General features: G+C 44.5%; 1 protein-coding gene across 8 annotated transcripts in view; it reads left to right on the forward strand.

The window, feature by feature from the left end:
- The window catches only part of HMBOX1 (homeobox containing 1), a 107,179-nt gene that overhangs the window by 45,049 nt on the left and 45,939 nt on the right, over positions 1-16,191 (forward strand). For 7 of the 8 annotated variants that reach the window (XM_054291811.1, XM_054291816.1, XM_054291813.1 and 4 more), the window contains exons 2-3: positions 2,352-2,435; positions 15,137-15,616. In XM_054291811.1, coding sequence (XP_054147786.1) covers positions 2,413-2,435; positions 15,137-15,616 — 503 coding nt within the window. In that variant the 5' untranslated portion in view covers positions 2,352-2,412. Of the gene's footprint in view, positions 1-2,351; positions 2,436-3,568; positions 3,653-15,136; positions 15,617-16,191 lie in introns of those variants that run through there. The other variant, XM_054291818.1, reaches the window with a different exon arrangement.

The following is a 16,191-nucleotide window of genomic DNA, read 5'->3' on the forward strand; positions in this document are numbered from 1 at the left end:
TCTTCCTCCTCTAATCACGTCTCAAATTTGGTCTGGATCCTAATGGCTCTTCTCTTAAAACATCTGAGGTCCATACCAGCTTTTTCCTCTTTCACTGCTATCACTAATATCATCCTCCTGCCTTTGTCATCTCAAAACCTGAGTTACAGCAGCCTTTTCTTTGCTTCTCTTATCTCATCTCCTCATGTTCTACTTTTAATCCTGCATTTCATGATGATGGAAGGTGATTTTTTTTTTTCTTTCTGTGTTTTCTTCTTTGCTACATCCATACCCCTCACCCTGGAAGCAGATCTTTCTCTGAGGAATCCAGTTCTTTATCATTAGCCCCTCTGACCTTCAGAAAGTTTGTATATATTCAAGTCTAATTTGTTCCTCTTCGGAAAACAAAACAGCTCTCTGTATTAAAATTTGGCAAGAAGTCAGCAGCATGATCTCATGTTTTTTGTGACTGCCTCGGGGGGAATATGTTTAAAATGCAGTCAGGAGATTTGACAGAGGAGGGGTTTGGTGGGGGAGTCTCTCTGAAAGGTTTGGGGTGGCTGACAGGGAGGGACCTGGGTGTTTGGCTCTTCCATCCCTCAGTGGTTTGCTGTCAGTGATTCTCTCTGAACGTGGCCTCTGGGGTCTGCTGGGGCCATTCATCTTGGTCACCTCATTCCTGGAGAGAAAGAGGCAGCTCAGGACCTCAGTGTGGGCCAAGTGGGTTGTTCTGGAAGAGCAGCAGCCAACTCTCAGCACCTCCCCTCCCTGGAAACATCCAGAGCTTTCCCTGGCCACAGCTGGGTGGGAGAAGGCTCTTATGGACAGGCTTAAACCTCCCAGGAAAGCTGGTGGTCAAAAGCTGAGTGCTTCCACTTCTGGGAAAGCTCATTCTGCCCAAACTTTGGTCCTGAAAGTTCATGAGGTTCTTCATGGAGGAAAAAAGGGGAAAAAACCACGTGGAGATGATATCACCATCTCTGGAGGGATTTAGTAGCCATGTGGATGTGGCACTTGGGAGTGCTGGGGTAACAGTTTGACTTGATGGTCTTGATGGAGGTGATTTTCCTCCTGTGCTCTGTGAGACCTCTGCTTTGTGAGACCTCAGGTGGAATTCTTTGTCCAGCTCTGGGGTCCTCAGCATGAAGAAAGTAATGGGAAGATGTGGAGATGTTGGAGTGAAACTAGAGGAGGCCACGGAGCTGCTCCGAGGGCAGGAGCTCCTCTGGAGCCAGACTGGGAGAGCTGGGAATGTTCAGCCTGGAGAAGGATCCAGGGAGAGCTCAGAGCCCCTTGCAGGGCCTAAAGGGGCTCCAGGAGAGCTGGAGAGGGACTGGGGACAAGGGATGGAGGGACAGGACACAGGGGGAATGGCTTCCCACTGCCAGAGGGCAGGGATGGATGGGATATTGGGAAGGAATCCTTCCCTGTGAGGGTGGGAGGCCCTGGCAGAGGTTTCCCAGAGAAGCTGTGGCTGCAGTGTCCAAGGCCAGGTTGGATGGGGCTTGGAGCAACCTGGGATGGTGGAGGATGTTCCTGTCCATGGCAGGGGGAGGGACAGGATGAGCTTTAAGGTCCCTTCCAACCCAAACCATTCTGGGGTTCTGTGATCTTAGAGGGCTTTTCCAGCCTGACCAGCTCAGTGCCTCTGCATCCCTGTGTGCCCAGAGGGCTCCATCTGGGGGAGGTGCAGTTCTTCCCCAACATCTTCAGCAGGTGTTTAGGGAGGAAGAGTCATTCTCTAATGTCTGGACCACTTTTAACCACTGAGAAGAGCCAAGATGTGTCCATCCATGGCTGCTCTCCATGGATTAGCAATCCACAATTGCTGATGTTACAAATGGAGCAGAGGAAATTATCCCCTGCATCTCCCTATGCTGCTGTATCCACTCATTTTCTATCCCAGCTCTGCCTGGATATAACATCCTGCTTTTCTCTTCCTTCTTGGTTAATAGTTTGACTTTTGGAGCACTTTCAGTCCGTGTTAGTTTGTGGAGAAAGTCATCAGCAGTGATAGCTGAGGAAAATTCTATTAGGTCATTCCTCCTCAGAACACAGTACCTGTCTCCTGAGCTCTTTGAGGATGTTGGCCAAATAATCCTTTTAATAGCTTTTGTGAGTTAAAAGGGTAGGTAACTGTCATAAGGCTAAATGATTGCATAGATTAATTTACTTGTGGTCGAAAGAAATCAATTGTAATTTAAATTTTTGTCTCTGGACTGATTACAACACCAGACATCAACTTTCTCCATAAGAATCATTGAAGTCTGTGAGTCTGGTTAGTGACAGATTATCCAGAATGATGTGATTGGGTCCCTTTGCCTCTCCCAAACCTCTCTAATGTTCTTGGATCTTTTCCTTGTGTCTTCCAGAATGGTGAATAACACTGAAGACCCTCAAGAGGCTTTGTAACGTCCCATCCTCATGTAAAGTATGCTCAGAACTTTTCCAGTAGTGTAAGTACAAGCTGAAGAAACTCATAAAAATTCAGAGTAATTTTGTGGTGTTCTTCTGTTAAATTGTCTAAAAAGAGCAGAGAAATGTTACAGTGATTATGAGCAGTTGGCTGAGTCAGAGAGTTTCACTGGTTTAGTGGAAGATTTAAACCAGAGAAGACATTTAAACCAAAAATAGTAAAATAACTTGGCATTTAAATTAGGGAGTAGTAACTTTGAATTGCTCACTTAGTCTGGCTCATGTATTGTTTGTGCTTCTGCATTTCTGTCACTGAAACAGAAGGAAAATGATGCAGTTCTTAGAAAATCAGTCTTGATCAGAGAAAAATCAGTGTTAAAGGAGAGATCTCCATACAGCAACTGAACAAATGAGAGGGATATAGAGTTTAACACCATTTCTAGATTTGCTGAAAGGGATGAGCCACCTTCAATTTAGTAGCCTCTGGCAGAGACAGAAAACCTGGGGCACCTCACCTAATCCTGGTGCTGGATGTGTTGGTCCAAGCAACTCAAGTATCTTCAGTGCCAATTGAGGTTGTCCAAATCTCATTGTGGAATTTCAAATCAGTTCTGTCATATCTCTTCAATTTCATTGGTTTCCATGCTGTTTCTTCAATAAATAAGCAAATTAATTCAAATTATGAAGCTTGTCAGGCTGAAAGGAAGGGCTTGACCTGCACTGTGCTGTCACTGGCCAGTCCTGTGTGGCTGCTCACAATATTCCTGTTACAGGCACAACCAAATGCTCATCCCCTGCAATCAGATTCCTGAGATACTTGGACCTCTTGATTTCAGATTGTTCCTTCTGTCGCGTCTGGAAAGAGAAGCCTTTTCTACAGGATAGGTAGCAAGGAACTACCATCACATTTTCCTTGATGGATTTCCATCACATTTTCCCTGATGGATTATTTCAAGGATGAACATGTATCCTTGGACAGGGATGGTGCAAGTGACAGTGCAGCCACAGCCTTCTGTAGAAGAAGTCACAGCAAAAAATAGTGATTGACAGGGATTTAGTGTTGGAAACCAAACTCCAATGGATTTCAAAAAGCCATTAATTAGTGGTTTTCTGTTGCTGGTGGTTTCCTACTTTGCTGCCAGTCCCTTGAGCCACCTCCTCTTCTTCCTTTTAGCTGTGGAAGTATGTTGGAGTTCAGTATTAAAATCACCACTTGAAATTGTAAAGATCTGGTTCACAGCAGGAGAGAAGTCTGAAGGTAAGGCCACATCACCCTGGGCATCTTTGTTATCCCAGTAATTTGGAGTTTGCTGGGTGACCTCAGAGCTCCTCTGTGCTTGGAGTGAGCACAAGGACATCTCACAGCTTTGTATCAGGCTTTGGTCAGAAATTTCCAGACTGGGAATTGAATAGCTTGAATTTCCTGTGCTTTAGCTCAGTTTCAGTCATGTTCTGCCCCTGTGCAGTTTTCTGCTGCCACCTCCCAGCAGAGCAGTAGCAGCTTCATTGATTTATTCCAGTGTATGTGCAGTCAGTATGGCCATGGAAGATGCTGTAGAAGTAGAGGGGAATCATTTTTGACTGAGGGAAAACTGGGGGGAATTTATTTGGAGGGGATTAGAGAGTGTTAAATTAGAGGAAATGGGCCAAGATGACCCATTTAGATAGAAAGTTTCCAGATTAAACCACAGATATCTTTTAAAAAGGGTAAATGGGATTGTGAAGGGGAAAGAAGAAAATGGAGCATTAAAAAAATATAAAAGTTTGAATTTAAATAGTGATTGAAGAGTTGCAGAAGTGCTATGGTAAGAGAATAGTTGGGTTACTCCTAAGAGTAGGAATTACCTGGGTGCAAGTTACCATTTCACTGCCTCATTTTTACCCTTAGTAGGATGAGAGTCAGTGCTGGAGAGGATTTGAGGTGTGGTGTGAACACAGAACTCTTGATCTTGGCCTCTCAGGAATTAAGAATTCATCTAAAACTAAGTCCTGGAGCCAACAACTTTATCTCTATTGGGCTCCCCATAAAAATGGGAGTAATTACTTGAGCTTTGTAGTCCATATTGATTAATTAATATGTGTTAATAGTGAGTTACAACTATCAGTATGTTTTACATCCCTCAAAGTATGATTTCTGATAGAACCAGACAGTTTCACTGTCATCACTTCAAATTTACTTGGATGACCAGGCCAGTGCTCATGAATTTAACTGCCAGCAGTGGCAGAGGAGTCTGGGGAGTGAATAAAAGAAAATCAGGGTGAATAATGCAGGTGGAGAAGGGCTGGATTGAAGCCTTGTCATCATTTGGGGAAAATAACAGGAAGAAAGGAACAAGAGTGTGAACTCTACCAAGTCAGCACAGATTGAAGAACAGGCACTGGACTTAGGGTGCCTCAGAAAATCACCACAGGCTGAGCTGTACCTGTGCAGTGTCCTTGAAATGTGACACAGAACAGGTTAATTAAACTCAGGTAACAGAAAACTCAGCTGATTTTCTCCTTTTGTCTTCAGTGACAAGGTATTGTGTAAACAGTGGGTGACTCTGGGAGCGATAATTTGGCTTTTTTAGCTCCTTTAACTGAAACAATGTCCTGCCTGAGTCCTTGGTTTTATTTTAAGATAAACCAGATGAGTTAATTCATGATTTCATAGCAAAAGTGACCTAAAAAAAATCTTGTTGAATGTTTTTTTTCCTCTAAAGGGTTTGGTACAGCTGCCCAGGGAAGTGGGGGATTCCCTTCCCTGGGGGGATTTAAAAGCTGTGTGGATGTGACACTTGGGGACATGGGTTAGTGGTGGCCTTGGCAGTGTGGAATGTAGACTTGGTCTTGTCTGTCATGTAGGAAACTTCCCTGGTTTGGGTCTGGGTTACACAAAGACATGTTTGTTGCTTAATTAAGAGCATTAATTAGGATATTAATTTCTTTCTGAAGTGCTTTTAACTAAAATAAAACTCCAGTATGGAAGCAGCAGTGGCCAGAAGCCCATGGTTTTTGCTGTTATGATTTATTTTCTTCAAGGAGACACTGGTATCTGTTCCTGAGTTCTCCAAGTGTAATTTCTGTCTTCACTAAGGCTGTGCCAGTAATACTGCGCTTAAAAACTGTTTTTCTATTGGAAAAAAATTTGCTTTGTAGTGAAGCACAAAAACAGAGGTAGGTGAGGTTCAGCTGTTTGCTGGGTTTGGATTTTAGTTTTCTGAAGTAATTAATTTCTCTTTTAAGGAAGTGTTTTAGTTGTTAGTGCTGGTGATAGGTCCTGAAGGAGAATGAAGGTGCCTGAAATACTTCGGAATGTCTCTTTTTCTTTATGTATGGAAGAGGTGGTAGAAATCCTGGTGAGGGCTTTGCTTGAAAGTTGTCCTGCACTTTGTCGTGTGTGTGATGCTGTAGATGGACCCTGTATGTGTGGTGAGAAGATGCTCAGAGTTTGGCCAGGCTCTCGTTCTGGCTTCTTGCAAAATTCCTGTGTGACTTTGAAGGAGTCATTTGGACTTGTCCAAAGTGCAGCCCCTCTCTGGGAGCTCTTGGTCACAAAAATTAGTGCAGTGTTATTGCCTGCCTCACAGGCATCTTGTGATTGGAGTATTTACATACCCCAGGTTGCAAAATTATTGGCCAGAAGAGTTCTGAGATTCTGCCTACATTTTAACAGAGGATTGGTAAAATTTTGAAATGAAATGGAGGAGGCAGAAGACAGCACTGTACCCTGTAATCTTGACGGCTGAAAATGATGAATTATTGTAGAATCCCAGAGTGTTTTAGGTTTGGGTTGGAAGGGGCCTTAAAACTCATCCTGTCCCACCCCTGCCATGGGCACGGACACCTCCCACTGTCCCAGGTTGCTCCAAACCCCATCCATCCTGGCCTTGACACTTCCAGGGTTGTGTCAGTCTGGTCTCTAGGGCAGGCCCATGTCTCAGTTTTATTGATGACTTTTTAAATGACTGTTTCTTCACATGGACTACACTATTTCAGTGTCTTCATGAGATTTACTGTAACTAAAGCACACAAGTCCTGCTTTGAGAGCTGTTACAGAGCTTATATGTCCAAAGTTTAGTCTTTGGCTCCCAAACCCAAGAGCTCCTCCTTGCTCTTGGCACAGGTCTGGGCTTTGGGCCCTGGTTCAGCACTCAGCTGCCACTCCAGTTTTTCTCTGTGTTTGTTAGTCCTGCTGATCCCTCATTCTGCCCTTGAATCCAGGCTCAGAGTTTGAATTCCTGCCTTGTTGCTGTAGAATTGCAACAATAGCAGGAAACCCAGATTTTGGAAGTAGGGAAGGTTAGGGTTAGACAGATAAGGTGTCAGCGTGAATCAGTGCGTGCCTTGAGTAGAATTCAGAAGTATCTGGCTGCCAGCCCTGTGCTTAGTCAGAGGTCAGTCCCTTTTGTAAGACTTGGATTATGACAATAATTGCCATTTATATTATATTTTTGCCTTGTAAGATCAATCTCAAGTTCTCTCTCTCTTTCCCAGAGATGTAAAGCAGAGTAAGTTACTCACCCAAGTGGCAAAACGACTGGGTTTGCTCACTGCCAGCATCCATTAAAATTATTTTATCAGCAGAGAATTTCAGACAATAAGTGGGAAGAGCAGCTTGTGTAGAGCAGTGAGTCAGGGTTTGGGGCTCTTTAACCAGCTGAGAAACTTGAAGCCTCCTGAAGAAACGATGTGTTGATATTCTGCTCTCAGCTTGCCTCCTCTAATTTGTGTAGCGGTGAGTATTTGATTACGCCGGATTTATTTTCAGAAGTTTCAGGCTGCTCTTATTAATTGTCCCCATTTTGATCGAAGGCGTGTGGCACAGCTCTGCATTCCAGAGCTGCTGTTTTGCATCCCTAAACAGAGCTGCTGATGCTGGGGCTCTGGGGCTCAGCTCAGAGCCTGATTTCCCCCCTTGCTGCAGAGTGAGGCTCTCGTTTCCCCGGGATGAGAGCAGTCATTACAAGAATTACATTTTGTTTGTGAATCAGGATGAATGGGAGTAGAGGCCTTTTTTTTTTTCTGAAAATCAGAAGCCAGAGATGCAACTGCAGGAGATAATTATGCAAACGTATGGGTGAAGGATGGCTCTGTGTTCGTTGACATGATGAGCACTTCAGGCCTGAGGTTTTTTTCTTTTTTTCTCTCTCTCTCTTTTGAAAACTGATACAACTCCTCTGAAAATACTGGAGTTGCAACTGATGAGCATAAGTGATGAGTCAGATCCTTAATCCTCTGTTATGCCTCAGAATTCACAGCATCAGCTCCTGGTTTTGAAGGCAGCTTTGCTTAATATGGTGCAAAGTTTTAGGTGGTTCTGAAATATTTATATTGCTGTGAATCATTGAGGCACACAATGGTTTTGTGTTGCAAGGAACCTTAAAGATCATCTCATTCCAATGGCAGGGATGCCATTCACTATCCTAGGTTGCTCCAAGTCCTCTCCAAGCTGGCCTTGGACTTTTCCAGGGATGCAGGGACAGCCACAGCTTCTCTGAGAAACCTGTGCCAGGGTCTCACCACCCTCTGAATGGAAGGAGATTCATTTGTTCAGTAAGAACAGAAAAGGCCAAACCTTGAATTTCAGAATACTGTTGTGCCCTAAATGCCCCAGTTCTCTTCCAGCAGTGCCTTAGAGCTGCCCTGGAAGGGTCACAGTCTTTGCCTCTGGGCTTGATCCTTGTGTGTCCCTTCCATCTCAGAACATTCTGGGATTCTGGGATTTTTTTGGTGATACATATCAGTGGTGTTGCCGGAACAGCTGCAGCTCAATGAAAGCCCTTCCTTTGAGTGTCTTGTAAGAACCAACTGCATCCTTTGGGATGGGGTGAAGGGTTGGATGGGGCCCTGATCAGCCTCATCTCTCAGTGCCATCCCTGCCCATGGCAGATGAGCTTTGAGCTCCCTTCCAACCAACACCAGCCTGGAATTCTGTGTAGGAAAGGAAGGACTGAGTGAAACTATGCTTGGTCCTTGGATATCATAAATATGTGTGGAGACAGAAACAAGCTTGCATAACTTAAAACAGGGTTAAAAATTCAGAGTGGGCAGCTGTAAGTGGAGTCTCTTTGTAGTCAGTGGTGCTCATAGGAAGCATCTGGAGCAGTCCTTCATGTGGATTTGGTGGTTGAATGTCAGGCTGGGTGATAAGCAAATTACATTGCTTTGGAAATAGCAGTGCCATCCTTAATGCCCCTTTTTAATATCAGGAGGACATCCACCTCCAGAGCTGCTCAGGCTGCAGTTCTGACCAGTAGTGGATGCACAGACACACAGGAGAAAAATCTAGCAGGTTAAGGAGTTCAGCTTCTAACTGTGATGGTAGTTAAAACTCTGGTTTAATTTAAGAGTTCTAGAAAGGGGATTTTTTTAATTCTGTACTTTGGAAGAACCTATTTCAACTGGAAAGCCACAATTTATGTCATGATTTTGCTCTTCCATTTAAATGGTGAGATGGCAGTGAGTGACACCAAGGAGGTGCCTGTGATGTTGTGAAAAATGCTGGTGCTGTAATAAATGAGATGACAAGTCCTGGATGTCCCTGTGAGCAGTGCAGGGGTGTCCTGCCCTGTGCTGTGTGTCAGAGAAGGGGAAATGTTGGCATCTCTCCCCATCCTGCTCTCCTCAGTTGATGGGACTCGATCAGAATCATTCTTAAACCAATTACCAGACTTAGGATCCTGTTCTGAACACTTTGGCTCTTGCCCACATCCATATTATGCAGATTATATCAAATATAGGTCTTACAGCAGAAAGCTCAACTGGTTTTGTAAGTCCTGAGCTTTGCTTATTAGATAAAGCTGTGAATTTTAATGGGAATTGGAGAAGGACCTCTGCAGAAGAGCATCTCCTCAGTGATGCTAGAGTGCTTCCTACTCATCTACAGTGAGTAGAAGAGTGGAAAAAATGATTTCTTGTGATCATTAAAGAGTCCAGAGCCATTTTCTCAAGTGTTAGAGGTGTTAAGGCTGCTGTCTGGCCTTATTCCCAAACGGGTAATTGAATTGCTTTGAACTTCTGCGAGTTCAATTGGACATGGACTTAGCTCGTAGCTGTTTTTATGGGATTATTCTGCTGTGCTCCATCACCTAGAAAGTTAAGTGTTGGGTAAATGATTCTTGTATCAGCGTGGGCTTGGGCTGTGAGAGTAGGTGAGAAACTCTTGATGTGTTTTTCCTTACTTTTCTCTATACAGTGCAGGAAAATAAGGGAGGAAAGCACTCTGGCCACATATCCCCACTGGGGATCTGGAGATCAGAATAGTCAAACTGGGGAGGGAACCCCACATCCAAAGGGTGAAATTCACTTTAAAAAAAAGATTTAAAATAAATCTTGATGGACAGGCAGTGCTGAACAGCCTCCACTCCACAAAGTCCCCTCAGAAGTGAGGAGTGGTGCTGCACTGGGCTGGTTGGGACCTGCTGGATATTTTATATCTATGGGTTTGTGCTGGAAAATAAATTCCTTTTTATTTACCTCCTTAGAGTTCTCCCTTCAGTCTGATATTCAGGTACCTCAGGTTGCCTTTGGATGAGCTGTGAAAGATGAGCATGAAGTTTTAATGCTTTAGAATGGTACAATTGGACAGAACAGTCAAACTGGGGAGGGAACCCCACATCCAAAGGGTGAAATTAATTTAAAAAAAAAGAGGTTAAATAAATCTTAATGGAATGAGGAGGACAAGCAGTGCTGGTGAGAGCTGCCCCTGAGCAGCCTCCACTCCACAAAGTCCCCTCAGAAGTGAGGAGTGGTGCTGCATTGGGCTGGTTGGGACCTGCTGGATATTTTATATCTGTGGATTTGGGCTGGAAAATAAATTCCTTTTTATTTACCTCCTTACAGTTCTCCCTTCAGTCTGATATTGAGGTACCTCAGGTTGCTTTTGGATGAGCTGTGAAAGATGAGCATGAAGTTGTAATGCTTTAGAATGGTACAACTGGACCATCTTTTTGGGAAATGATTAGTGTGAGGAATGTAAATAAGTTTGATATTTTAGGCTCCTTACATTTTTTTCTGCCAAAACCTAAAGAAACTTTGTCTTAAAGGGCAAGATTCAGTTGTTAAAAAATCGGTCACTTTTACTTTTGAGCTTAATTAGAAATTTGCAGAGGTTTTGCTTGCAAAATTTCAGGGAGAAAAATTTGCAGTTGTTCTCCCTTGGCTATCTCTCTTTTTTTGGGTGTCTCCCCGAGGAAATTTGACAGCCCATTGTCAGTGGTGAGAGTAGTGAGAGTATTGATAGCAGGTAAAGCATGGGATGTAGAGGATATTTTGCTACACAGGCAGCAGAGTTTGCCTACAGCAAAGTCAGTCCACAGTCCTGTTCTCAGGAAAAGTATTTTCCATCTTGATTTTCTCCTATACCCCCTAATAATTCTGCTTGTCTCTATCTTATTTTATTCCTTGCTACTTTTGCAGTTGATTGTATTTCACAAGGAAAAAGAGGGGGAAATAAATTGAATTACAGGTAGCCAGAGGAGTGCAGGAGGATAAGAGGCTCTTACTGCAGTGGGGGGGGGGAATGAAGTGGTGGAGAATATTCACTCATTAGTGAGGTGAATGAAATTAGGGTGATTCTAAAATGGTTGATTTAATTAACTGCTTTGTAAATTGATCTTTAAACAGGATAAGTTTATTAAAATATTTTAAAAAGGGAAAATTACCAAAGCCCTGCTCGAGTAACAGTTTGAAATAATGCTTGCTGTAGTTATTCATTAAAAAGTTGTGGATAGTTGGCAATGCTGGAACATGTTCAATAATACCACATTTTGCAATATTTGTTTTGGGGTTTTAATGGAAAATTCCAAGTTCCTGCAGCTGTTTTCAATCATGAAAGTTCCTCAGGAGCATTATTTCTAGATCTCATGGCTGTGTAGAAAAGCACATGAAAATGGGAACAGGAGTTCCAGATCAAGAAGACCAATGAGATGTGTCAGTGCAATATTTGCTGAATGTGCAAATATAAACAAGGCACTTGGGCATCTCTGTATGACATTAGTGAGACCAGCAGGGAGATACTCTAATTTCGGTGTTCTTACCTCTTAAAAATTACCCAGAAGTTGCCTTAAAAATTTTGGAGGGTTGGAATAATTCTTTGCATGGACAGACAAGCAGAATATTGATTTTAGTTTGGGTTTTTTTTCAAGTTGTCCACATTTTTCCAGTGGTTAAACACTATATCATGGAGTTAATTAGGTTTGCTACTCTTACATTTGTTTCTGCAAGGCTTTAAAGTCCATTGATGAACAGGACTCCAGAACACAAGTTGGAAATAATTTAATATCTTTATTCCTGGGGCAGAGGGTAGCCTTGCCCAGCAGCCTTTGCATCCCTGTGAATTGAAATTCCTGCACAAGCTCAGCTGTGTCAAAGAGGGACAAATTGAGGAATTGAGGCTGGAGCTCTTCCCTCATATGGCCACGAGCAACAAGAGGTCAACCCCTGCCCCTGCATCTGAGAACTCTGCACTTCATTAGCTGGAATTCACTAAAGGACACTTGGGATTCACCAAATCATTGTGTGTAATTCACTAAAGGAGATTAATTTGGCCTGGGCACCCAGATCCAGGAGCTGAGCCCTGGCACTTCAGACAAATTAGGAATGACACCCAAATTCTAGAGAGAATCGCTGGCCATGGCCACCAACTGCTGCAGAAGGTGGTGAGGCCCTGGCACAGGGTGCCCAGAGAATTTGTGGCTGCTCCATCCTTTTAAACGTCCAAGGCCAGGGCTTGGAGCAACCTGGGATAGTGGAAGATGTCCCTGCCCATGGCAGGGGGGTGGAACTGAATGATTTTACAGCCCCTTTCAATTACCATTCTGTAATTCCATGATTCTGTGTTGCTTGACATTCTTGAAGCCATCTGGAAAGTCTTGTTTTTGTCAGATGGGAGTTTCTTAGTTCACGAGGCTCCAAGGACAAAAGTTCTGGGTTTCTGTGTCTGTGATAAATGGATGATTAAATAATTTAAAGTATACTTTAGTATTAAATGTTGAAGAGTCTGTAAAGTAGGAATTTTGACTGGAGGTAATTCAGGTTGGAGGCTCTGGCTCATTAAATTCTCCAGTTCAAACACAGAACCTGAGCACATGAAACTTGGTATTGACAGAAAAATGATCTGGGAAATGGTGACATTAGAAACACTGGTAAGAATTCCCAAACCAGGTGTTGCCCTGAGGACGGGTGAGCTGGCATATCCAGTGAAAACCACCTCAAGGCCAGATGTTTAAAGAGATTTTTCTGCTTGAAAATGGTGCTGCTCAGAGCTGGCTGTGATGAGTCAGTAAATCCTTGTGACACTTCCCCAAAGCTGGGAGAGGAGGATGGAGCAGCCCTTCCTCCCCCAGAGGCCAAACCTGGAACACAACGTCTGGTTCCAAACGCTCCCCGCCCAGCTCCGAAGGTCTCAGCCTGGGATGCCACTTCCAAATTGCGGCTGTTACAATTCCAGTCAGTTGCAGCTCGACTGCTGCATTGCCTGCCATGCCCTCCTGTGGTTCAACAGTCTGGGTGCTTGTCTTGGAAAATTTTAAATGGCCTGGACGTTTCCAGTAATCAGTTTTCTGGAGGACAGCACATTCCCGTTGGGCTGAAGCGCTGATGTGGATGTGGAACGTCTGTCTTCTCACACAGGCATTTTCTTGGATGGGAGTCATCCCCTTGCATTGTCCTCCTGCTGCCTTCTCCCACAGAACAATGTAAGGAGCTCAGAGGGCAAAGATGAGATTTTCTTCTCATTTCTGTATTTCCCAGGCTGCAGGTACCATTTTTGTGGATTTATGTATCCTATCTTTGTCTTTACAGCTCTACTTCCATCTCTACTCCAACAAGCAAATTTTCAGTGTTGTTCTTCAGCCCCAGCTATGGATCTCAAGTCATTCCAGACTCCTGTTAGGAACTTCTCTGTGCCAGGGCAGAAATCACAGAATCACAGAATAATGAGGTTGGAAGAGACCTCTAAGGTCATTGTGTCCAACCTATGCCCTAACACCTCAACTAGAGCATAGCACCAAGTGCCATGTCCAGTCTTTTTTTAAACACATCCAGAGATGGTGATTTACCACCTCCCTGGGAAGAGCATTCCAGTACTTTATTATTCTTTCTGTGAAAGATTTCTTCCTAATATCCAACCTGTACCTTCCTTGATGCAGCTTGGGACTGTGTCCTCTAAATGGACATAAGGAGTCATCCTCAGAATTTGTGGGGAGGAATAGGCAGCCCTGAAAGGTCTCTCAGCCTGACAGCCATTGTCCCTCTCCTGGCTTTCCCAGGGTCCTTGGAATCCTTCCTTGACTTTCCCTCAGCTGTGATTTGCTCTGGCTCTCAGGGATTGCACATCAGCTCTGTCACGTCTCCTGGAGTTTGAGTGATCTCTTCACCCTGCTCTCCTGCAGGAATGGCAATAAACCCTTGACTCACGAGAAGATTCCCGAGAAGGATGGAAAATGCCATATTCTGCTTGCCAAGTTCTGCCTGGCCTCCATCTGCCATCCCTTCTTCTCAAGATCTAGAGTTCTGAAGGAGGAGATCTTGTTGTTTATGTGACATTTGGATCTGTAGCCAGGAGACTTAGGAATGAAGCACGATTAAGGGAGCATACTGGGATTTTTTTCAGTTCCATTTCTGGGCTTTGCAGCAAATAATGTTCATTGTTGTTGCACCTTGGGAGGTTTAGGAGTTAAAAATTATTTTGTTGAGCCACCAGGATGGTCAAGTTACCTCAGAAGCCAATCTTTAGAGGAGAAAAAGCTGAAGACTTATTTCTTTAAATGAAAGCTCAGGAGTAATTGGATGTGCTGCACTTTCCTTGTCAGGGCAGGCAATCTGTGACAACATTCCAAGTTCAAAAGTTCCTAACTTCAGAAATCCAACTTCAGTCAAATCAGCTTGGGTCCTACAGGCCACTAGAATTTCCGCTGGGTGTGTTTTTATCTTCTTTTTTTTTTCAAGGTAGCAACAAAAGTTAGGGCAACTCGAACTCTTTGTAGTTAAGATTTGAAAGAGTAGAGATTCATAAATCTCATGTCATAACTGGTGAAAACTTGTCCAGAAAAACTCAGATCTGTGGCCACCACAGAAATCTGAGATTCCTGTCTGGTGGGTACTTAACACTGGGCAAAATTTTGTCTGGGATCAAGTTGCAGCCATAATTACTGAGCAACCACAGTCTCTGTAGCAGTGGGTTATCAAAAACAAAAAAAAAGGCACAAACTGCAGAGTTGGTGCAGGTGTGGGGAATGTCAGGAGGGGTCTGAAATGCTGTTGGAGCAGTCCAAGGAAAATGAACCCTTGTGCTGTGTAGTGAGATTGGCATTCATGGCAGGTGTCCAGCTGAGGTTGGTTGGAGGTAGATTTTGCTCTGTGTGTGTGTATCTAAAGTTTTATAGCAGAATTTATAAAGTACCTTCCACATGCCACGTAGAACTATTGAACTGAAGTATTCTGTGTTTTCCCTCATTCCCAGCCTGCTGGAAATCATGTCTCACTACACAGACGATCCAAGATTCACCATAGAGCACAAAAAGGCACAAACTGCAGAGTTGGTGCAGGTGTGGGGAATGTGAGGAGAGGTCTGAAATGCTGTTGGAGCTCTCCAAGGAAAATGAACCCTTCTGCTGTGTAGTGAGATGGGCATTCATGGCAGGTGTCCAGCTGAAGTTGATTGGAGGTGGATTTTGGTGTGATTTGCACCAGAATTTACCTTCCACATGCCACGCAGAACTATTGAAGTAAAGTATTTTGTATTTTCCCTCATTCCCAGCCTGCTGGAAACCATGTCTCACTACACAGACGAGCCAAGATTCACCATAGAGCAGATCGACCTCCTGCAGCGCCTGAGACGCACGGGAATGACCAGGCATGAGATCCTGCACGCCCTGGAAACCTTGGACCGTCTGGACCAAGAGCACAGCGACAAATTCGGGAGAAGATCCGGCTACGGAGGCGGCTCCTACGGCAACAGCACCAACAACGTGCCGGCGTCGTCCTCGACGGCCACGGCTTCCACGCAGACGCAGCACTCGGGGATGTCGCCGTCCCCGAGCAACAGTTACGACACCTCCCCACAGCCTTGCACTACGAATCAGAACGGGAGGGAGAGTAACGAGAGGTTGTCTGCCTTCAACGGGAAGATGTCGCCCACCCGCTACCCGCTGGCCAACAGCCTGGCCCAGAGGTCCTACAGCTTCGAGGCCTCCGAGGAGGACTTGGACATCGACGACAAAGTGGAGGAGCTGATGAGGTGAGTGATGGTCTCTGCAAAAGGTGGGGAGGTGAGAAGTGCCTCGGCAGGAGTGGTAAAATGCTGGCATGGGTTATCCAAGGAGGTGGTGGATGTCTCATCCCAGGAAATATTCAAGGTCAGATGGGACAGGGCTTGATAGTTGAAGATCAAGTCTAAGCGACTTGATCTAGTTGAAGATACCCCTGCTTGCCACAGTAAGTTTGGACTAAATGGCCTGAAATATCTCTTCCAACCCACATTGTTCCATGAGGATTTGATGATGATGATGATGATGATGATGATGATGAGGACAGCATCAGACAGTTGCTCCAGGCAGTTGTTCCTGCCAGTGCTCCAAGGGTCACCATCCCAGAGCCTCTCACTCAGCAGGAGTGGGTGTGTTGGAAGATTGCTCAGATAGGGTGGTAAAATGCTGGCACAGGTTGTCCAAGGAGATGGTGGATGTCTCATCCCAGGAAATATTCAAGGTCAGGTGGGACAGGGCTCTGAGCAACCTGTTCTAGTTGAAGATACCACTGCTTATCACAGTAGGTTTGGACTAAATGGCCTGAAATGTCTCTTCCAACCCACAC

The sequence above is a fragment of the Melozone crissalis genome, unplaced genomic scaffold (genome assembly GCF_028551555.1).
Source record: "Melozone crissalis strain CALT ecotype California unplaced genomic scaffold, PUWL_Pcris_2 ptg000106l_1, whole genome shotgun sequence".
In the NCBI taxonomy this organism is placed as follows: Eukaryota; Metazoa; Chordata; class Aves; order Passeriformes; family Passerellidae; genus Melozone; species Melozone crissalis.